The sequence below is a fragment of the Sciurus vulgaris genome, assembly GCF_902686455.1.
Source record: "Sciurus vulgaris genome assembly, chromosome: 5".
Classification (NCBI taxonomy): Eukaryota; Metazoa; Chordata; class Mammalia; order Rodentia; family Sciuridae; genus Sciurus; species Sciurus vulgaris.
Genome location: NC_136465.1, coordinates 177,361,348 through 177,384,423, shown reverse-complemented (window position 1 = coordinate 177,384,423; position 23,076 = coordinate 177,361,348). Strand labels below are relative to the sequence as shown.

The 23,076-nt window shown below is 45.5% G+C and overlaps 1 protein-coding gene across 1 annotated transcript in view; it reads right to left on the bottom strand.

The window, feature by feature from the left end:
• Nucleotides 1–23,076, bottom strand: part of ATXN10 (ataxin 10) — a 140,824-nt gene that overhangs the window by 83,834 nt on the left and 33,914 nt on the right. The window contains exons 4-6 of the mRNA XM_079142587.1: nucleotides 21,483–21,579; nucleotides 18,936–19,094; nucleotides 5,878–5,958 (exon numbers count right to left, since the gene is read on the bottom strand). Of these exons, the coding sequence (XP_078998713.1) occupies nucleotides 5,878–5,958; nucleotides 18,936–19,094; nucleotides 21,483–21,579 (337 nt within the window). The remainder of the gene's footprint in view (nucleotides 1–5,877; nucleotides 5,959–18,935; nucleotides 19,095–21,482; nucleotides 21,580–23,076) is intronic.

Genomic DNA, 23,076 nt, shown 5'->3' with positions numbered 1-23,076 from the left:
CAAATTAAGACAAGTAACACACAGCCCTCTCTCGAGACAATGCCAGGATGCTTCTGCTCTTCCTTGTTCATATATAATCTTAAAAACAATGGACCATCTGGGGGCCATAAAGCCGGCCAACCCCAACCCACACAGGAGGATGGTCAGGCGTTTTGGTCCGCAGTTGTCTTTTCCTGTGACCCCCCCCCCACCCCTGCCCCCGTTTGGCATCAGATTAATGTTGACCATGCAGAATGAGTTGGTTCTGGTTTTATTTATTTTTTGGTCAAGAACGGTGTTACTGTTCACTTGGTAGAAATCACCAGCGACCCATTCAGCATGGCCCCAGTGCTCCCCACCACTGGCTCAGGGAGTACGGCAGCCACTCCTGGCCGGGAGGTCGCAACCCTGGCTCTGGGAATTTAGCCCCTACTGGCCCACTGCTCTGACAGGCACATCAATAGAAGAAAGCAAGATTAAGATTAAGTCACAGGCACCCCAGATGTGAACGCAGAGAAACAAGCATCAGTGGACTGTGGACACGGGGCCTGCATGGGTGGGCCAGGACGAGGCAGCCACAGGTAATAGTCCACACAGCTGTGTGGGTCCACGTGGATGAACTGAGTGAAAGGTGAAAGTTGATTTGTCATCTTCACAAACCGCCCTTCCCCAGACGCCTCCCCAGCTGGTGACTCATGAGCTTCATCACATGACTAAAGAGAAGAGGCCTGCGGGGTGAGCACTGAGTGCTTCTTAAGGAAAAGAGGGCCTAAGTCAGACATGGGCTTTTAAAAAACATAAAAAATGCAAACTAACTTTGAACATCGCCTGAAAATAGGCAATGCCTCATTAAATGATCCTACTATACGAAGTCATCTGCCAGTAAGAAACCTTCATGGCTTCCACTTGTGAGGACCGGCCCAGAGCTCTTCAGTCCACAATGGTCCTCCCCACCACCTACCACTTCTGCCTGCAACCACCACCCAAATCACCTTCTCTTGAAATAAAGGAACTATACACAGGACCTTGACGCTAGCTATGGAGACTCAAGCAGGGAACATTTTCAGAATCATTCATTTTAACCAGGCATTACATCCCATCACATTTGCCGTCCCCACCGAAACACACAGCACAGTCTGGGAACTGTGTATCTGGCTCCCTCCCCCAGCAGGGAACCGCACTCAAAAGCTACATGGGCTTGGCAAGGGGACAGGTTCTGGAGATGGGCACACACAGGTGAGGCATTCGCAGGGTACATATCAGCAACCCCCACACCCAGACAGGCAGGTCACCACCCAGAGCCTCTGGATGCCCACAGAGGTGTGGTGTCAACTAGCAGCACAGCATAGCAGACCGCTGCCATCCACTGCCAAAGCAAGTAGGAGCACAGCTGAAGCCACGCGATTTCCCACCAGGCTCTGTGGGCACTGAGGGGCCCCACCCACGATGCCCCTCAGCAGCTGGCAGAGCCACAGCTTCCTCCTCTGTTCTGTCTCACCCTCACAACGCAAGCGCCATGCTGGCAGGGGTTCCGTCCAGTGTATTTAGCAGCACTCAGTAAATATTTGTTGAATGGACAAAAAAACTTTTGTGACCAAAACAAAACCCAACCTTGACCTCCCACTCAGTGCTCTCTCCCGCTGCTTTGCTGAGAATATCTTCCAACAAAGCACAGTTTTCCGTGTTCCCCAAAACACATCCAGGACTTTATCTGCCCTTGCTGTGCCACTCCTCCCAGGGAAGGAGGACCTCTTGTTGGCACAGGCCTGGCAGGACCCCACCCGCCCTGCAGGATCTGAGTGCACCTCTTACATGGTCTACTTGCTGCAGAGGCCTCCAGGGACAGCAGTCCCACAGCCCTGCTCTTAGCCCACCCTGAGGCCCCTCTCCAGACACGTCTTGCCTTACATCCGTCTCCAGCAGTTCACTGAGAGGCTGTGCAGCCCGAGGCTGGACAGATGTCAACCTCAGCATCTCCTTCAAGAGCACAGGACAATCCCTGTTCACAGTAGAAGTCAACATTACTCACTGAAGTAAACCAAGTAACACGATTTTGCTTTCATTAAACCATAGGGGGGTTTTAGTGCCTGAGTCTTGTCTTTTCACCTGGTCTTTTATTTTCTCCATGTCCTTCTGCATTTGGACTCCGTTGTCTTTAATCTTACATAGTCACACACATTTACAAAAAATCTGCTAGTTAATTACACTGCTCCCATGCAAATATGTGCAATTTATAGGGCACAAAAACAAGGTACCAATCCTGAGCCAGAATACTGCAGGTTGCTGCTTTTAGAAGAGACTTGCTGCCACTGCCATCTTGCTGAGACCATGTGACCACATAGCCCACCTCCAGTAAAATCCAATCTCAGTAACACCAAGCCTGACGCTCGTTCTCATTCACTTTCTGAACTCACAGGCAGTAGCTGATTGATGAATCGTGACATCTGAAGTGCCACACCTGACACGTTGATATTAGAGAAGCATGCAGACTGATGGACATTCAGGAGAAAGACACCTTGTGAGAGAAAGGTCATCTCTTCTTAAAAGAAAGTGGTCTGCAGGTCCTCACCCTGTGTGCCAATGGGGGTTCAAAATCTCTCACTGTAACACAAGAGTCACTTTACCATGGTGGACTTCACTGAGGCAGTATCACACTAGGTCACAGACAGGCCTGGAGGCAGACCAGTGGCAGGAAGTCCAGGCTGCAGCTTGCCCCTGCCAACTGGCGCCGAAAGCAGCGCTCCTCCCCAGGGCCGCATGTGCATCCTTCAGGGTGGTGAGGGTCTAACTGACATCTGCCAAGTGCTTGGAACAATCCCTGGCTCACATTAACAGGAGCTGGGTACAAACTTAAGGGGAAAGTAGAGATGTTGTAAAGGCAATGTATTCACAGAAAGTCATCAGTACGCAACAGAACAAAGGGTGGAACAAAGGCAAGCTGGTTCTCACTGCGGCCTTCCTTACATCTAGAATGGGATCAACTAAATGCTAAATTTCAGATTACATCATGTACTCGCATATAAAATAAACATTTTGGGGAAGAGCAAGATCTAATCCCAGAATATCACCTTAAGTTCCCATTATTCCTAGAAGGGCTGTAGCTTATTATCTGGGGCCCAAGAATAGCAGACCCTCCCCCTAACTTCCATACTGAAGCAGCCCAGCTGTGACTTCTGGAGTCCTGAACTTTCCTGGCCCTGGGCACAAAGGAACACATGGACAGAGGAATGCTCTGCTGCTTCCCTAAGACCAAGGGCTATACACCCGTTTTTAACTGACACTGTTACTCCAAAATGACAATGTCATTATTCCCTATATACAAAATGCTACAGAACAGCAGTGCCCCTTTCTGGGCATCAGATGCTGGGTGACTGTGGCATACTCAGCATTCAGAACCACAGAAACTCAGGGATCTCCACAGGGACAACGTAGCCGGCAACTTGGTGTAATAGGTGTTTTGCCCAATAAAAAAAATTCACGTGACATACTTCCAACATATGTAGTTCAACTAGAAACTAAGTGCCCATTCAGGATCAATCCAGGCACTAAGGCGTACTCAAGTTCTGATAAGGATAAACACAGGTGGGTGTTCTGACATTTCCAGCCTTCCTCAATAGACTAGTCTTACACACCCCACTCTGGAGACTGTCAATTCAGTGGACAACTATAAAGTGATGGTAGACACCAGAAAAAGAACATGTTCACCAATGGATGAGTGACAAACAAAACACGGTGTGTGAGAGGTGTGCAGTCAAAGATGTCATGAATGAAACCAAGGCCATGGCAGGAAGAACAAATTCGTTAAGAGACTGAGATGGTGCAGTGCTGAGGCTCCCTGGCAGTGTGAAACGGAAGGTTCAGAAGGGTTGAGGGCAATAGAGTGCCCCAGCTCAGCAGATGGCAACACATGAGCAATACACTAGATAAACCTTGTGTTGAGGGGTAAGAACATCCCTTCGTTCACTCGCGCTCTCAATGAAAAACTTTTTTTTCAGAGCACCTGCTACATACTGACTGACTGGACATGTGGCCACCAAAAAATAAGCGGGATCAAGTCCTTGTTCTCACAGCACCAATGACCTAATAGCAGTGCGCCAGAAGCAAGCAGGGATGCAGTGCCTGACAAATGACATGACGGGATGGCAGCACATGGTTGGAAGAAAACACACTGGAGACTCACGAGCAGAACCTGGAGTGGACAAGGAAGCACCCGCTATAGGCGTTTCTTGAGTGACAACAGCGAGTCACTTGTTTATCATCCAATTTAGTTCTGCAATGGGTTAGTTTAATAATATCATTTGGTAGGGCACAGTGGCGCACACCTGTAATCCCAGTAGCTTGGGAGGCTGAGGCAGGAGGAGCCCAAGTTCAAAGCCAGCCTCAGCAGTTTAACAAGGGTGTAAGCAAAGTAGCAAGACCCTGTCTCAAAACAAAAAATAAAGAGGGCTGGGGATGTGGCTCAGTGGTTAAGTACCACTGGATTCAATCCCTGGTACAAAAAATATATAAATACACATACACACAAACACATAAAATGCCATGCATATAAATAAATAAATAAATATTAAAAATGTGGCAGGAATATAGAAGAAATTTTATTATTAAATTACAATTAAACTCTGTGTTCTCTTTACATTCAGGTGTTCCTCATTGCAAAGAAATTAGCAATTTTTTAAAAAAACATTCTTAGTTGAAGATGAACACAATGCTTTTATTTTATGTATTATTTTTTTATGTGGTGCTGAGAATTGAAACCAGTGTCTCACATGTGCTAGGCAAATGCTCTACCACTGAGCCACAACTCCAGTCCTGAAATAAGTAATTTTTAGCACTAAACATACATTTATTTTAGGTAAAAACAATATAAAGAATTATTTTTCTTCAATGAACACATGCATATGGTAGTGGTGGGGTGGGGATACTACATATATAAAACTAGTATTTAAACTGACTTTACCAGTATGAACTTTTCCTTTTCTGTTGAAGATTTTTAAAAAGGGAAAAAAAAAAACCTACTCAACAAAAACCTACAAAGGAGTGTGTAAAGTTTAAACACTGGAACATAAATACATAGTAAGAGTTCCAAAACCATCGCAATTATAAAAACTGTGATCATGATGATAAAAAAAGTTGTGAAATACTTAAGGTCTTGACCATTAGATCTGTGATTTCTGAATAAACTCTACTTTTCCTTAGGCAATACTTCTAATAAGTCCAGGAAATCCATGTTATTAGACTGGAAAAGGTACTTTAAAGTATTTTCTTCAACCCTCTTATTTTACAGATCAAGAACCTGAGTCCAAACAAGACAAAAAGACCCACCACAGCCACGTGAAGGACTGCCCTCACAAGGAGGCTGGCCAAGGTCTCAGCACCTCCGGCCACAGCAGCCACAGGACCAAGGACAGGAGGTCTCAGCACCTCTGGCCACAGCAGCCACAGGACCAAGGACAGGCAGGATTTTCTTTTCCTCTGAAGTACTTATGAAAAACTATAAACCCTATAAACCTAGCAGAGCATATTCCAAATAATCAAACCCATGACATGAACAAATGAGCACATCTCAAATGTACACCTGTATAATACACAGCTGCATAAATCACTACTGTGACATTAAAGCACAAGCATAACATTTTGTTCTTGAAGTGTTTCGGTATTTTTTTTTTTTTAATATTCTTATACGGCATAATGGCACCCACCTGAATCCTGCAACTCTATGTAAATCGCCGCCTACTGTGGCCAGGCTGTAATGTCAACCAAGCAATTTGAAACCAGAATCCACACAGAAGCATGTACTTAGAGGTCTGTGCCGACCAGGAAACCTCACGGCTTCTCAGTTCGTGCAGCAGGATGCACCATGGAATGCTACGTACTCAAACCACACTGGTTTGGGGTTACCTTTCTTGATTGCTCAGTTTGGCATACATGGCTTGCACCAATTCCGGGCTTTTCAGGAAGTGATCCGTGATGATTAAGAACCTAAGGGAAAAGGGAAAAGGGGAAAGGTCGGTTACTAGGAACAGTGCAACAGACGGTCTTGTCCACGGGGCGAGGTAGATCTCAGACACCAGCACTTCCTCCAATGGGACTCCATTCTGCTATGACCCTGAATGCTCTCAGAGGCTCATATCAGCAGCTAAGAGAAAAAGCACTCTTAAAAACTACTGTCTCCAACTAAAACCTTTATGGAAATGATTCAAACTGACTCAACTAGAAAAAAGGGCTTACCCCGACTCTTGTCTAAGTTGAGAAAGGAAAACTCTTGCTGTAAAGAGGAATTTGGCTACAAGTTCAGGAATAGACAGAAAGCTACTATATTTTTTCTCTAAAACACTCCACTTTCATCTAGAGATTCGCCAACATGGCAGAGATACTCCCGCTTGGTCCTCCACCCCTGAGCAGCTCTCAAGTCACCAAGAAGACCCCCTCGCTGCCAAGCAGCAGGCTCCTCTGAACTCAGAGACCAATTATCAAAGCCCCAAGGCAAAGAATATAAGGCATATTTCTTCAAAGTACCACGGTGACATCTGAAAGGATTGAATGGTATTATTAATTCTCCATCATATTTACCTGAGGGCATCTGAGGGAAAGATTTAAGAACTAAAGAATACAGTGTTTATGACCAATGTTACAGTAACAAGAGTTGCCCTAAAGTATTAAATAAATTGACACACGGGTTAATACGTGTTAAAAATATGAAATACAGTCTGTCTTGCAGTATGATGCCCAAGTAGAGCATGATGACTACACAACACATCATCCTTCAGGTAAAGGCAAAATCCAGGGCTGGGGGTGTGTGGCTCCGAAGGCCTAGCATGCACAAGATCCAGGGTTCAATCCCAAGCACCACTAAAAAGCAAATAAAAAGCAAAATCTAAACAGTATTCTATTTCTTCTACAGCCTTTAAAGTGGCTGGTTGCTATGATGTATAATATTTCTAACAATGATTAATAAAATTCAAATTTCTCAAGCAGTACTCTCTGCAGCTCACTCTATCAGTACCCATGTTAACCAGGAGATTAAGCTGTAACACTAGGATCCATGCATTCCAAGTCAGGCGCTCTAGCAGGACCCAGATCCTAAAGCTCATTCATCATTCACTTTCTTGGAATTCAAAACATTTTCCTATAAGAACATTCATTCAAAAACACTACCCCAAGGACCAGGCTAGGCTACATCACAAGCTTCACCTCCAAAAATATTATCCAAATCATGCGGAAAGACCTACACACAGACAATTACAGAAGAATGTGTCAAATGCCACATGTAGGCACACATGGCAGATTAAAGAAGCAGCAATGGGTTGGAGAAGAAGGGGCAGCAGACCAGAGAAGGGGAAGGGGCGAATCCCTGGGAGAAGGGGAGAAGAGAGCGGTCACAAGTGAGTGTAACGAAGAGGGCCTGGAAAGACTGCAGGTGGGGAAGGACGGCAGTGAGCTCAGGGAGCACAGGCAGCCAGGACTACTGGGGCTGCCAGGGGCCCCAGAGAGAGGGGCTGGGAGGGCTGGGGCACACAGCTCAGCCTTCAGAGGTCTCCCTGGACAACCTTGCCTCAACCACGACCTGGGCAGAGAAAGATGGAAGTGGCAGCCACAGTTGCTCTCATGGCACTTGCAAGGAACGCCCTCTTTCTTCCTAACCATCTTTTGCCAGAATCCACTTCGGCACTTGTCGACTTTATCTGCTTTCTGCTTTCTATTTCACTCATTTCAATCCTATCTTTCGTTATTTCCTTCTTTCTTGCTCAGGGTTTACTGTGCTCTTCCTTTTCTACCTTCTGAATGTACAACCTCAGATCACTGATTCCAAACAACTGAAAGGAAGGTCTAGAATCAATGACCCAAGATTCTGCAAATTTGTAGGACAGGAAGTTATAAACTTTCCTGAGCACTGCTTTTGCTTTTATCCCACAAATTCTGATGGTGTTTTTTCCATTACCCTTCAGTTTAAAATACTTTCCAATTTGTCTTATGACTTCTTCTTTGACATGCCAATTATTTATGTGTTTGAATTTCCAGGGATTTGGGATTGTTCTAGGTGTCATCTTGCAATGGTTTTCTACTGCAGCTCACTGTGCTCAGAGAAGGTGCTGTGCGTGCTTTCAGTCTTTTACACCGAGATGTCTACAGCCTGCCTCCGGTCTGTGCTGGTGAGCTTAACTGCAGGGAAGAAGGAAGAGTGTGGGAAGGCTGAAGCAGAGCTGGCTACCTGCTGCAGGACTGCCGAGGTCATCTGTGTCTCCGCTCAGAGCTACCTGCACTCCCGCTCATGGCAAGGAGCAGGTGCTAAAATTTCTAACTTCCATGTCCAGGCAGAGTGGAATAACAATTTACCCTCGTACTCAAACAGACTAAAGTAGAAGACTACTTCGTCCTACTCAGAGTAGAGGCCAGAGGACTGCCCCTGCCCTGGGGGATGCCAAGGCAGCCAGAGGAACGGCACATTGTTATGCCTGTCAGCCCAGGCCAACTGAACCTGCGGACATGGATTTCCTGCCTTTGGTCCTATTTTGCCATCTGGTCTCTCTGAAAAGCTTTCCTCACCTTCAGAGCCTCCAAAGATGAAAATATGAAACAAGAAAGTTCCTTTTATTTTCCTTCAAAGCTGGCTTTGAATAAAATCTATTTTATTTGAATAAAACCTAACAATGTGACTCCAAATATCCAAGGAGCAGCAAACGGTGTAGCCTCTTTCCCTACAACCCAGCCACACGACCCACGAGACATAAAACATGAAAGTTGTCACACAACGAGCAACAGACCAGGTCAGGGTTCATGAAAAGCACTTTGGAGCACTTCTCCTTACACAGACAAAATGTCCTAATAAATACGTGATTATGCATTTGACCAATGTTTATAAAATGCTAAGAACATCAACAGCGAATTGAGGGCACAACTAGTGAAGGAGGAAGAACTGTACCCCAGAGAGACGTCCACGTGGGCTCTGAGTCTGGGGCTCCCATCTGGGCCAGGCTGGCCCTGCTTCTTCATGTTGAATGGCGATGCACAGACCACTCACCTCAGGGCCAGGAAGTGAAAGAGAAAGAGGAAGGGGTTGGGGTGCCACTATTCCTTTCAGGGGCTCACAGCAGTGACCTGAATACCTCCCAACTCAGCCCAGCCTCTTAAAAGTTCCACAACCTCCCAACAGGGGCCGCCGGCTGAGTAAAGCCCCGCTAGAGCAGGGCACCGGCACCTCACCCTGCCACCCTTTCACCTACTAAATCCCACGGGATCAAAGGCAAACATCAAAGCTGAAAAAATCCAATACCAGGAGAAAACCTCTGGAGAGGAAAAAGACTTCAAAGCTATTATAAAAATGTAGAAGACATTTTTTTAAAAAGACTAGAAACATCATCTACTAAAAAAAAATCAAAAACCTTTACATGAAAAAGTACCACAAGCAAGGTCAAAAGACAAAGAAAAACAAGGAAAAATGTCTCCTTTATTTCAAATGAGGGGTTAATATCCCCATCTAGAAAATACCCCTAGACACTGATTAAAGCCTGACAGTCTCACAGGAAAGTAGGTAAAGAAAACGAGAAGGCATGTTAAAGATAAAAGGTTCCTCGATGTGTAGAAAGATGCTTGACTTCATAGGAAAAATACAAAATAAAACTGTACAGGAATACCATCGTACTGCTGTTGTTGTTTAGTACTGGGGATTGAACCCAGGGGTGCTTAACCACTGAGCCACATCCCCAGCCCTTTTTATTTTTTGTTTAGAGACAGGGTCTCACCGAGTAGCTTAGGGTCTCGCTAAATTGCTGTGGCTGGCTTTGAACTTGCAATTCTCCTGCCTCAGCCTCCCAAGCAGCTAGGATTACAGGCGTGCGCCACCACGCCTGGCTCAGGAATACCATTTTAAACCTCAGCAGGACTGCAGATCCAAAACTCTGGTAAGACTCTGTTAACATTCTGTGAGTAACGATGTGGGAAAGAGGAGCAAACGCAGCGGAAACATTCATGCAGAGAGCTGGAAAGTGTCTTCAAAAGCCTAAAGGCACATTCCCTTCAGCCTGGCAAGTGTCCCTGTACATCTGCCCCATGATCACACTTGTACATGCGTAATGGGACCTGTATGAATGGGGTTTTCATGCAGCACTCCGAGGTCATGAAAACCAGAAATGTCCATCAACAATGGACGAAGGAAAGAAACCCTAGTATACTGTCCAAGGGAAGGAAAGAAAGTGAGGGGTCTTCATATAACAACACAGAAGGACATCAAATATGTACCACGGGGAGAGGAAAGAAGGAAGTGCTGACCGCTCAAGGGACGATGGAGGGCTGGGAGGTCATGCATTTCCATATTTGAACCACATGCAAGCATTATCTACCCAAAAATTAAATACACAATTTAAGTAATGTAGAGGGACAAGTAATCTCAAACTCAGCTCTATTTAGTGAACTTCCTGTTGAAGAGAGAAGGGGCTGGCAGCATTCAGAGGGTCCTAGCCCCATGGATTTCCAGGAAGCGACACAAAGATGCAGATAATTCAGGAAGGTGAGTCTCAATAGTCACTGCTTCTAGTCATGCAGAGTTCAATAATTTCTCCAAGATAACTTAATAAAAAGTCTCTATATCACTTCTCAAACCAGATACAGTAAAAACCTCTCCAACTTAGTGATATGATAATTCAGGTTATTGAAAGTCAAGGTCAAAATTTTATCACTAAAATGCAGTCTTCACTAATGCCTTGCAAAGAATACTGTACACAAGTCAGGTCATGGATGAACCATGAGGAGCAAATGTCTTTTCTCCCTCCACAGCGCCATTCCCACCTTCCCCGCCAAGGGCAAGTGCCCGTCCTCCAGAGGCCTGCCTTCAGACCAGGTGTGCTTCCTGCATGGTTTCTTAAAGTCATCGTTTCAGGGGAAACTTTTTAAAATTGCAGCTACCTTCATAGACATGCAGGCATGCAATGTAAAAACCATACCCATCATGTCATCTCACTGACCGCAAGAAGTTAGAAAATACTTTTACATTTCTCTGATTAGTGTCCTGGATAATGACATCACTGTGCCTTTCTCCTCCTGTGCTTGAGAGCTAGGGAGTCTCACCAGCAGCTCTTTAACCCAGCAGTGTGCACAGAGCTTATGAGGCTGCTGCCAAAAAACACCTCCTGGGGCTGGGGCTGGGGCTGGGACTCAGTGGTAGAGCACTTGCCTCCCACATGCAAGGCACTGGGTTCAATCCTCAGCACCACATAAAAATAAAATAAAATAAAATAAAAAGATGTTGCGTCCATCTACAACTAAAAAATATTTTTAAAAAAACCACCTCCTTCCCCTGTTAAAGAGTCAAATAACATTTTTACTGGGTTAAATGCAAGCAGCATTGAGAAAGAAAAACAGCACTCTGGTTCAATGATCATGTTTCTTCTACTAGAAAAACTGAGCTATAATCTGGAGAAAAAACAAAAACAAAAACAAAAAAACTACACGAGCTCTAACAGCACTAGGGCTCCCGAATGCTCCACCTGCAAGGCCCTGGGCAAAAGCACCAAACAGGCCCATCCCGCTGCCCTTCCTTCCAGGCCCCATTCCAGGTGAGGGCTCTGAACATGAAGAGCACACATTCAGATCTCGGAGAGAGCGGGGCCAGAGTCTGTCCCAACATGCACAGGCAGTGACGCTGGGCTCAACACTTCCCCTCTCGGCATCAGGGCCTCTCTGCTTCTCCTACTGCTGGTAACAACATGTCAGAATTCAACCCCAAGAGAAAGGAAGAGAAATCAAACAACATGCAAGTCCCAAAGCAGCCAAAGGCAGTGAAAACGCACCACCAGTCCACCGAACACTTCAGTCCTCAAGGTGCCTGCCACTTTGTTTTCCTGTTTTGTTTCCCTTTTTCCTTCTTTAAATAACAAGAATTTTTTTCTTTAAGAATAAGCCCAAGACTGGCGGCTCGGCCCCACCACAGATTGAACAGAGGGCCCTTTTCTGCCAGAAAGAGAACTGTCCAGGGATAATTCACTGGCACACCTAGTATACATTCGCCAGGGTATCAACACTTTGTTTTTAATTCCCAAACTTCTCAATGTTTGTCAGTCAATGTTTATGTAGGAAAAATCCTACTTATATCCTAAAGTCCTCCATACAATATTTCACAAAAAGATGTACACACACAGAAAGTCACAGGTTCCCTTCCCCATTCAACTGGTAGACAGTCATAACTGTGCAGACGTCTGAGAAGCACTTCCAGGATAACGGTGGCAAGAAGCAGCACCGCATTCCTGCATACAAAGCAACTGTGTGCTGAAAACACATTCATCTATGGCAATGAGAAAGAAGCAGGCATATCCTGATCCCTGATCCATCCTGATCCTCAGTCTATTACCTACATAGGGATTTATCTGTGTTTGGGTTACTTATTTATTGTACTTAAACCTTTTTATCTTGAGATAATTATAGATTCAAGTGCAGTTTTAAGAAACATAAAAAAGAGATTCGGCATGCCCACTACCCAGTTTCCCCCATGGTAACATCTTGTGAAACTAAAGCACATCACAACCCAGACCCTGTGCCTGACACAACCCGCAGGCCTGACTAGGATTTCCAGTTTCACTTGGACTCATGTTGTGCGTCGTGTCTGTGACGGTGTGCAACTCCGTGTGAGTTTATCACTTATGCTCATATAGCCACTGTCCCAGTTAAGCCACAGAGTGGTTCCATCACCTCAGGGACCCCTTGTGTGGCACTTTCATAGTGACACCCACCTACATCTCACACACCCTCCCCAACCCTGACAGTTGTCCCCAGTGTCTATGACACTGTATAATGGTATAAAAGTGGAAAGACGCACCATTTGACCTCCTGGGGTTAGGTTTCTTTCTTCTTTTGCTTTACTCCGCATAATTTCTGGATGAGTCTTCCCAAGTTACTGCTCTATCAATAGTTTGTTCCTTTCTATTGCTGAGTAATTTTCCAGTTTTGGTTCTACTTTAAGAAACTAACTGGGGCTAGACAGACACATAACATTTTATAACATTCCCACTTTTAAAAAGCAAACAGGCTCTGAGTCACATTTTTGCACAAAATGATTTTTCAAAAAAAGATTACTGATGTTGGGTGAAGACCCTTGGGGCATTTCTACAAAGGCACTGACCACCAGGTAAGCCCGAAAGCAACTGCAGCCAACAATGCCATGGCCACCTGGCCCTTCATCAAATGCTGCACACCAAAACTGGCCAACGCCAGGGCAGCGACCTTTGCCTACAAGGCCGGTGGTATGCGCCTCGGATCCCCTGGCAGCAGACAGCAGCTATGCACATACCAACCTCACGAACTTGGCTGGAAACGAGCAGAGGGCTGCAGCTTGCCAGCGTGTACGCCAGTGACCTGAAGAGCAGTGACCAAGGAAACAGCAGCCAACAAACGACAGCCCAGGAAATGATGGCACAAAATGTGCGGCTGTCTGTGGTGACGGGCGATGTGACACGGATGAAGAGGAGAGCAAGGGACACAGTGAGGGGACACGCGGTCACACCACCTCTTCAACACAGGCCCCGAAGGCCTCTCGGGAGAAAGGGCAGTGAAGAGACCCTGGAGAGCAGGCATGCACAGGTCTACGGGAGGTCACTCTGAGCAGAGGAACGGCAGGGAGAGAGGCTCAGGGGAAGCAGGTCAGGGTGGTGGAGGGTGGTAAGCCAACGCGCACACAGCCATCGAGATGACGACAAGAAGGGCTGCCCGGGCGAGGACAAGACCCTACTTCTGTGGAGAGGGGCTCCTTGAAGCAAGGGAGGGGCAAGGACAACAGTAAATGGTTGAAGAGCCCCTCTGGCTGCCGTGAGGGAACCAGGAAGGACAGGCGGGACGGAGACGAGTGAGAAGGTTCTGGTAGCATTCTGTCTGCACCAGAGAAGATGGCAGCGCGGCAGAGATGACGCAGTCAGTGAACTCAGAAGGTACTGTGAGGACGGCAGCTGAGTCTAAGTGGGAGAAAGCCTTGGACGTTCTGAACCTGGGCAGGTGGTGGACCTCAGAGAGTGGGCTCAAGGTCTCTACCAAAACAATCACGGCTGTCAGAACCACAACAAGTTTTAAGGGTAAGGAAGCAGAAGTTGGGCTGTGGCCTTGATAGGCTGAGACACTGACCGAAAGCCGTTGCTGGGAAGCTGTACGCACTGATCTGGAGCCTTGGCAAGAGGCCAAGCCCAGAAGTATCAGTTGGAGATCATCAATTCAGAGAAGGTGTATTAAGCTATGGTGCTAGAAGAGGTCATCCAGACAAGAGCCATGGCACAGAAAAGCAGCCTGAGGACCAGCCATGGGCCATCCGACTTCGAGCAGGTACAGAGAACAAGGTCAGCAAGGGAGGCAGAAATGGACCCAAGAACAAAGCCAGCAGAGAAGGAAAATGAGGCAAAGACGAGACAGAATACGTCAGCCCCCGAGCACACCATGCCTGAACCCAATGACCCTGTGGCTGTGTAAGCCAATGACTCTGGGCACATGCTGACTGAACTGGCCCTCCACCACTGTGACCACACCCCATGCCATCACCTGCTAGGCACTATCTCGTCAGGATCTGAGTGATAACCCTCACCTCGTGTCAGGGACTTCACAGTCCACTGAACAAGCGAGTGCATGAAGAGCCTTGAAGGTGGGAGCGCACGGGCGTGAGAGGGCAGAGGGGCAAGAGGTGCAGTGCTCAGGCACTGAACCCGGAGCCCGAGTCCAGGAAACACAGACGCACGAGGCCAGACGGCCAGAGCCACGGCGGCATCGGCCTGGAAATGAATCTTTCTCATGCAAAAGAAATCAACTACATCACCCAACACGAACAAAAATAATGCTTTACTCACAGCAACTTCGAATTTGTAGAGAAATTGGATACAAGCCCAAAGGAATGACCAAAGCTTATCCCAAAGGCAAAGCGAAACGCTCAGACCTGCCCTTTGAGGTGCAGGCCTCTTCCTGAAGATCAGTAGTTCTTACACCATGTGACCCGCTAAAAGGGACAAGACTTCAAGCCTGGCACAGCCTCCAATGTTTCTCTGCTGGGTGCTGGTTGTGCAACTCGAGTCTTAGGTCTCGGGACTCTCTTGCACGTGGCACCTCCATGGCCAAAGTGAAGCAGCTCCAGCAGCCAGGTTGGCGGGTGTGTCCCCTCCTCTGCTATGCAGTCCCACGGACTCACAGGAAGGCTTCTCTAATGTGCCAACGCACATTCACCATCAGACACACTGAAAATAGGCAGCCTGGACTCATCTAGGGCTATCTAAGATCATGAAAACATCTCTCACACCTACCAACAAAAGAAACAAATATTTTTAGAAAGATATTATCCCACTAATTCAAACCAAAGACAGCCAAAGACTTCCTCGCCTACACTTTTCCTGTGACTGCAGTACACCCAAACAAAAAGACCCAGAATTACTGAAAACTTTCATTTGTCCCTTTCTAAGGAACAAGAAGAAAAGAAATGAAAAGATAATGAGCCCCTGGAGTTCTAAGCTCATGTGGTGTGATTTCTTTGCAGTCATCCATAGGGCTGGGGTAAGAAGAGCAGAAGGTAGCCTTTCTCCAATTTTCAGGGATGAGTTCAGATTTAACAGTTTTAAAAAAAAAAAAAAAAAAAAAAAAAAGACAATTTTTGGAGCCTCTGCATAGTCTGTAATCTCACTGTTTGCCAAGAACAGAGTTCCTCTCATGCCAAGCACCAGGACCTGGCTTGCAAAGGCTCAGGTGACACTACCATGCTGCCACCCTTTCCTCCATCTTAATCCTATCTAGTGACCTCTGGTAACTTTCACCGTGGGCTGTTCTGAAGTGGACTTTATACTTTGCCCTTACGACCCTGGGCCTTTATACCATGCTGTTAAAATACAGATCCGAGACACTTATCAAATAAAATGAAATTTAGCTACAGGAGATTTTCCTAAGTGAGCTGACTCAACATTCATCCTGTCAAGCTTCATTTGCAAGCTGAAGGATGTTTTCCAACTCAAACACACAAAAATATTTTCATGTACTAACTTCTGTTTGCACATTGTAATTCAAATACAAATCGATGTTCAGAAAAATAAGTAATTTTCAACGTAGGTAAAATCTCAACAGAAGGATAATAGTTTACACAAAAAGGGGCCAAAACTGAAAAGGTTCAAGCCTCCCTGAGAAAGCAAGTGGGATTAACAGGGATCACCTGAAAGCAGCCTAGACCCTGGCTAGCACAACACAGTGAAACGGATGGTATTAAAGGACAGAGCCAAAGCAGTTCCTACCAGGAAGGCGACAGATACAACTGTCTACAAAGAAGAGAGGGAATGGCAGAGCAGCAGCCTACCTTCCACCCTAAGAAACTAAAACAGAAAGAGCAAAGAGCAAACCAAATCTAGACAGAGCAGAAGGAACGTTCTAACAAAGACACACAGCAAAAAGCAAGGAAACAGAAAACAGAAGTAGAAAACATCAACAAAACCTAAAGGCGGTTGTCTGGAAAGACCAAAAAAAAAAAAAGAAAAGAAAAGAAAAAAACAAACCTTTAAAACCTTAGCTACAGTGACCAAGAAAGAAACAGAAGGCTTAAATTACTAAAATCAGGACCAAAGAGAGGACATTCCTACCAACCTTACATAAACAGATCCTAAGGAAATACTGTGACTAATCATGAGCCAACAGGTTAGAGAGCCAAACAGACCGAGTTCTAGAAGGACACAAACTACTAATGCTGACGCAGGGAGGGGCAGACAACCTAAACAGACCATGACAAATACGGAATGAGCAATAAGACCTTCCCAGACCAGAACACTCGCTGGTGTATTCTACCAAATAATTAAAGACAAAAAAATAAATAAAAATAGAACCAACATATTCTGTAAAGCCAACATTAATCTGATGTCAAACCAGGAAAAAAAAAAAAAAATCACACACAAAAAGACAACTACAGACCAATAAGCCCTGTTTATATGAAAATCCTCAGCAGAACATGGGAACATGAAATCCAAGTACAAAGGACTGCACACCATCAACAAGTGGGGTTTATCCCAGGAATGCAAAGTTGGATTAGTATACAAAAATTAATCAGACGAATAGAACATTCATAAGCTAAAAGACAAAGCAATCATCTCAATATAAAGAAGAATCTAAGAAAATGTATCACAATCTAATAACTGAAAATATTCAATAAGACAGTTGCATGCAGAACAAGAGCTCCCCACCCTGACCAAAGGCGGCCAGAAGACCCCACAGCTGGCATGGTTTCCCGTGGCAAAGACCCAAGGCCAGGACTGACACGAGTCACTCTGTCCACTCAGACTTAACAACGCATGGAATCTCCAGTCAGGGCAGTCTGGTAAGGAAACACCAGGCAACCTGGAAAAGAAAAAAGGCAAAACTCCACCCATGTGAGGACAGGTTCCTGGACACAGAAGCCCCCAAACACCACCAAAAATCCATCATGACAACAAACCAGTTCAGCAAGATTGCAGGACACAAGACTAACAAAGTCAACTCTTTCCTTCTCCACATAACAATGTCTTCCTATGCACTGCTCTACACTATTAATGAAATCAAGAAAACAATCCATTGACAATAAAATATTTAGAATAAGTTAAACTTAAGTCATGCCAAACTCATACAATAAAAGCTACAAAACATCACTGAAGAACTTAAAGAAGTCTTAAATACATGGAAAAACATCCCCTAGTCATGGATTGGAAAACTTCATTTAGTTAATACTGCAATATTTTCCAAACTGATCTACATATTTATGCAAAATTCCAGGGTTTTTTTTAACTGAAAAGATGGTCCTAAAATACACAGAAATACAAACAACCCAAAATAGGAAAAAAAAAAAAATCTTGAAAAAGAACAACACAGTTGGAAGACTCATACCTGCCAATTTCAAAACTTATTAAGTTACAGAATCAACACCGTGTAGTTCTGGCTAAGAGAGAAAATAACTGGAAACCAGAAGGAAAGGAAGCCTGGGTGGAGCCTCAGGGACCTGCAGAACAACGCCAGAGGACCCACATCGCATCTTCAGAGTAGAGGAAAGTGTTCCGAAGCACATGGTGCCCCCAACGTGCCCACGCAGACCAGAAAGATGTTCAGCGGCAGCTCGTCTGAGCCTCAGCTGAACGCCTGCGCTGGTCCCAGACCAGGAGAAAATGCGAGGCCTGAGGCCACCACCTCTGACCCTGCCACCTCTCAGGCAGGCTGTGTCGCTCTGAACAGGTTGACACTTTCTGCCCTGGCCTTGTCGCAACACTCCACAGCAGGACCTGCTGAATGGCTCCCCTACAATGGGCTATCTCACAGTCACACACCCGCCACCCAGCCCCTCTGCTGCTTGCCTCTGTCCACTGAGGAACAAACTGTCTAACCCTATAAATGGCTGTTGTCTACGCACTGGTCACATAGTGGTCTGTGTGTGTGTCTGGCATGCAGTCCCAGAGGAAGAGAGGCAAGAAAGTAGGGCTGAAAAATATTCAGATAATGGCTGGAAATGTCCCAAACTTCATGAAAGACAAAAACCTACAGATGCTTGTGTGAACCCCAAAAAGAACAAACCCAGAGAAACTTACTTCAAGACACCATTATTAACTTCTAAAAACTAAGAAAAACTTCAAAAGCAATAGAAGGCGGCCTGCATTCTGTGGGAGACAGGTAAACAGCAGGTGAGTCACCTACACAGGACAACCTCTAGCTGTCATGACCCACACCAGGGCCTGATCCACATGCTCCCAGTACCCAGGCACTGCCTCCTCCGCACCCCAAGCATGCCCCTCTCCACCACCTGGAAGGACCCCTCATCCTTCTGTTCACACTGAATTTCACCTGCTTCACAAACTTTCAGACTCTACCCAAAAACTCTGCTAATTTTACTGACCATATGTAAAGTATAAAGTGATGGTTTAATTATCATAATTCAAAAGTTTACCTAAAGTCTCTGCCAGGAAAGTGATCTATCAGGATGTCCTCATGCAAATTTCTAACAGGATACTTACGGCCATTCTGATTCGGGTTGCTTCTGGTGAGCTTCAATGACATTAATCGCAATGTTGAGGTTTTCTTCCAGTTCTTTCATCCTCTCAGGATTAAGAGATGTGAACAAAATCATGGAACAGTAGGCAACGATTTTTTTGTCTGGATGATTTAAACAAGTCCTTCCAAACAAAGAGATGAGATTTTTTTAGTCCAATTTAGCAATATGATAAGAAATTATTCTAACACACAAGTAACAGTAAACTCATTAGTAAATTCAGTACATAGTGATATTTTTAGCAATTGATGAAGACTTATAATGCTTTGGAATAAGCATGATACTTACTATAAAAATTGCAAACATAAAATTAAATACAATAAAAAGGTGTAGTTAACTTAGGACTCCAAAGCAAACAGCAACTTCACATTTGATTAGAAAAGATAAAAAATGATCACATTTATAAAGCATTAGAACATGCATACTTGTTAGAAAGAACAACCAACAGGAAAAGGTGGTACCTCAATGACCACAGGCATTCCTTGACCAGTCATGAGAGACAGAACGTCTGAAGAACAGAAGGCAGAGCAGCAAGGAACGGAACCTGGAGTCAGAAGCCTAACTGCATCTCACCAACCCCAGCGCCCTAGGACTCTCAATTACACCTGGGCTCAAGCACTTGGGGGGGTCATCTGATTTTGTTGCTGGTTTTCCATTTGAACTTCACAATAGCCTCCTGGAGAAGGTACCACCCACAGATTACAGAGAAAGAATTTGTTGATTCCACTTGCCCAATGGCAGGACGCCAGTGTCTGCCAAAATGGGTATTCAAATTTGGTTCTATGTGCCTCATAAGCACAAAGTGAAGTCACACCACCTCTGTCAGTATATGTTTTCTGATACAAAAAATGAAATAGGATAAAAGGCCTCCTCCAACTATTTCCCGGGCTTTTGTGAGGAGCAAATGAGCTTATACAAAAGGACCATGGATACTGTCGACATGCTCTGTTCAAGGCCCTGCTCGAGTTCCTCTACCATACTCTGGACTTACCCTGATTATATTAGCTGCACTATTATGTCTGCTCCTTTATTTCCCCCACCAGAGCATGGAATCTGATGGTAATGAATATATTTAAGTTCCCACAGACATAACATTGTCATGTTGTGTGCACGTATGGATGTATAACAACAAATTCCACCATTTATGTACAATGATAATGCACAAACAAAAAAAATGGAAAAAAGTTACTGCAGTCATTTAGCTCAAAACCTGGCATATATTAAAGGGAAGAATTCTCAAAAATAAGTAATGCCTACTTCTATAGCTTAAATCTTACATTTTTCCTTTGCCTAAGCTCAATTATTACTAATCATAACACACACACACTCCTTCAACTCCAAATGTCTGCAGGAACTTGACAGACTCAGAGCTAAAATGAGTTAGAGTTCATCAATCCTGACATCACACTGCACAGAGGAGCCCCAAACCTATGCCAGAAGGGAAACAGCCTGGAACTCAGGCAACAAACCATTTACAGACTATGGGCTTCGTTCAGATCCAGCAGCGGCACTGTGCTCACGTTCCAGCGGGCCATTTACCTGTGCTAAGCTCGGGTCTCTCATCTATCCCCACAGGGCCAGGACCACCTACCCCCAGGGCTGCTGCTGCAAAGAACAGGAGCAATATACAGGAAACACCAGCTCAGGAATGTCAGTAGCAGCTGCCTCTCTGCTCTTCACCCTGGGGCAGCACCAGTCACCCCTCGTGGCACCAAAGCCGGAAAAGCTCAGCCTTCTGCTCCCACACGGCACCCTTCCTACTGCCTCGCAGCCTCGGCCCTGCAAACTGCAGTGCAGGGCTCAACCTCCTGTAAACTAGCAGAGCTGGTTTTAAAAATTAGTACATCTCCAGGAAAAGATTTGATCCTGTCTAGGTAAAAATCCAGTTAGCCACTTCTTACAGGGATCATCAGACTGGTCAGCCACATACTAGGTTAACACACAGACTGCCGATCCACTTCTCATATGACAGACTGAACTGACAGACAGACTGCCATTTCCTACGCTAAACACAGGCTGGTCACCACCTCACACTCCGATCACAAACTGGCCACCCGCCCCGCCCCCCACGCTTCTCACACTGCTAAACAGACTGGGCACCCACACCATGCACCTCCCCTACCCCAAGCATGCAGCACTGTGCTCTGCATGGACGTCCCCAACAAGCGAGTTAAGGGCTAAGCCACTGCCCCGACTCTGAGGCTTCAGGTTCAATTATTTTTAAACTCTTTTGTTTTTTTGTTTTTGATTTTATAAATTTCAGGGTCTTTAGCAATATTACTTACTTGGCCCATGATTTTTATATTCTTAGAAGTAAATGGACATACAGTCAAGGGCACATGTGTGGAATCACGGAGCCCCACTCGGACCCACCGGCCAACCCCCCACCACCTCCAGGAGTCACTACGCCTGGACTGTTGCCACAGGTAATTCTTCCCATTTCCACCTTCACGTGCATGGACTGGTATAAGCGCATTTTTTCAGGAGCCAGGAGACTCATCTGCACACTCACATGAAGAGCTCAGGGAAAGCATGCACCCAGACGATGGCCTGGGAGTCTTCGTTCCGCGAGGCGATGTTACCTAAAAACTGCAGGCCACAGCGAAAGGCTGGGGCACGCGAAAGAAAGAAACAAAGACAAACATCTGATTAAACCCAGTGAGTAAACACATCTAATAAGAAAGAGTCCCCTTGCTACTCAATGGAGCTTCTGGGGGTTTCTTTTAAGTATAAAGTCCTCCCTCCACAATGAAACTCTGAATATGACATTAATATGCCTCATCAAACAATTCACTTTTACAAAATTAACTCCTTTAACAAGACTATCAATGTAATACCAATATCACTGGAATACATGTTCCAAAGATGGCTACATGCAGGCTGGATTTTTAGAACTGTGACTCCACACTAAAACAGATTTTCTCTAGAACTGAAAGGCAGGGAAATATCACAAGTTAAGACTAGCAAAAAGATATATCAGGGGAATACCAACCAAAAAGAAGCTACAGATGACTTACCCACTATGCCCAAGACCTGGATCAATCCCCCAACATCAAAGGGGAATAATAATAATAATAATAATAAACCTTAACACAAAAAGAATCATTGAATGTTTTATGTCACTAGGAAATGACTTATCAGAAAGACACAATAATTCTCAGCTGGACTGCTCCTAGGAACGGTGGCCTGGAGCACACCTGAGGAGGGCCGACACAGTGACAGGGAGAGGATCCACCGACAGTAAAGGGGACATTGGGACACCTTTCCACAACTCGGAGCCAAAATCGGAAGCAACCAAGGTGACCTTCAGAGGGTGAAAGGATGAATAATCTGTGGCCCACCCAACAGTGGCATCTATTCAGCACCAAAAAGAAATGGGCCATCAAGTCCCCCCCTCAAAAAAAATGGAAGAAACTTGGGTACATATTACCAAGCTGAAGGAGTCAATGTAAAAAGGCAAGGCGCTGTGTGACTGCAACATGTGGCATTCTGGAAAAGGGAGCAGCAAGGAGAATTCAAAACGGAGCTGTAGCCAGGAGCTGGGCAGGACTGACAAGGCAGTCAACAACTCTCCATGGCAGGACGCTGGTGGGTGCACATGACACACGTCTGGCCAGATCTACAGAACACACAGCGCCAACATGAGTCCTGATCAAACCAGGGACAGGGGATGACGGTGGCCTGTCAACGTAGGCTCGTTAGTTGTGACAAGGCAGCACACAGTGGGAGGTGTTGTGCATATGTCGGGGAAGGGTTTAGAGATGAAATCTCTGTTCCTGCCTCTCAATCTGCTATGAACCTAAAACTGCTCTAAAAAATAAAGTATGTTATTTTATAGCAAAATAAAACTGTTCACTAACACCCTCTCCCTCAGCAAGTACTTTTCTTGTTTTCTTTTTTGTGTTGTTTTGTTTGTTTTTGCAGTACTGGGGACAGAACCCAGGCCTGGGCAGGCATGTTAGCCCTTGTGAGATGTCACAGGGGCAAGCCCTACAGGGTTACTGTGGAGATGAAACATGAACTCACACTCACGGTTTTGAAAATGCAGTAAGAGCTTCCCTGACTAACCCTGTGACCAGCACACAGGTGGGGTTGATTAGCCGGAC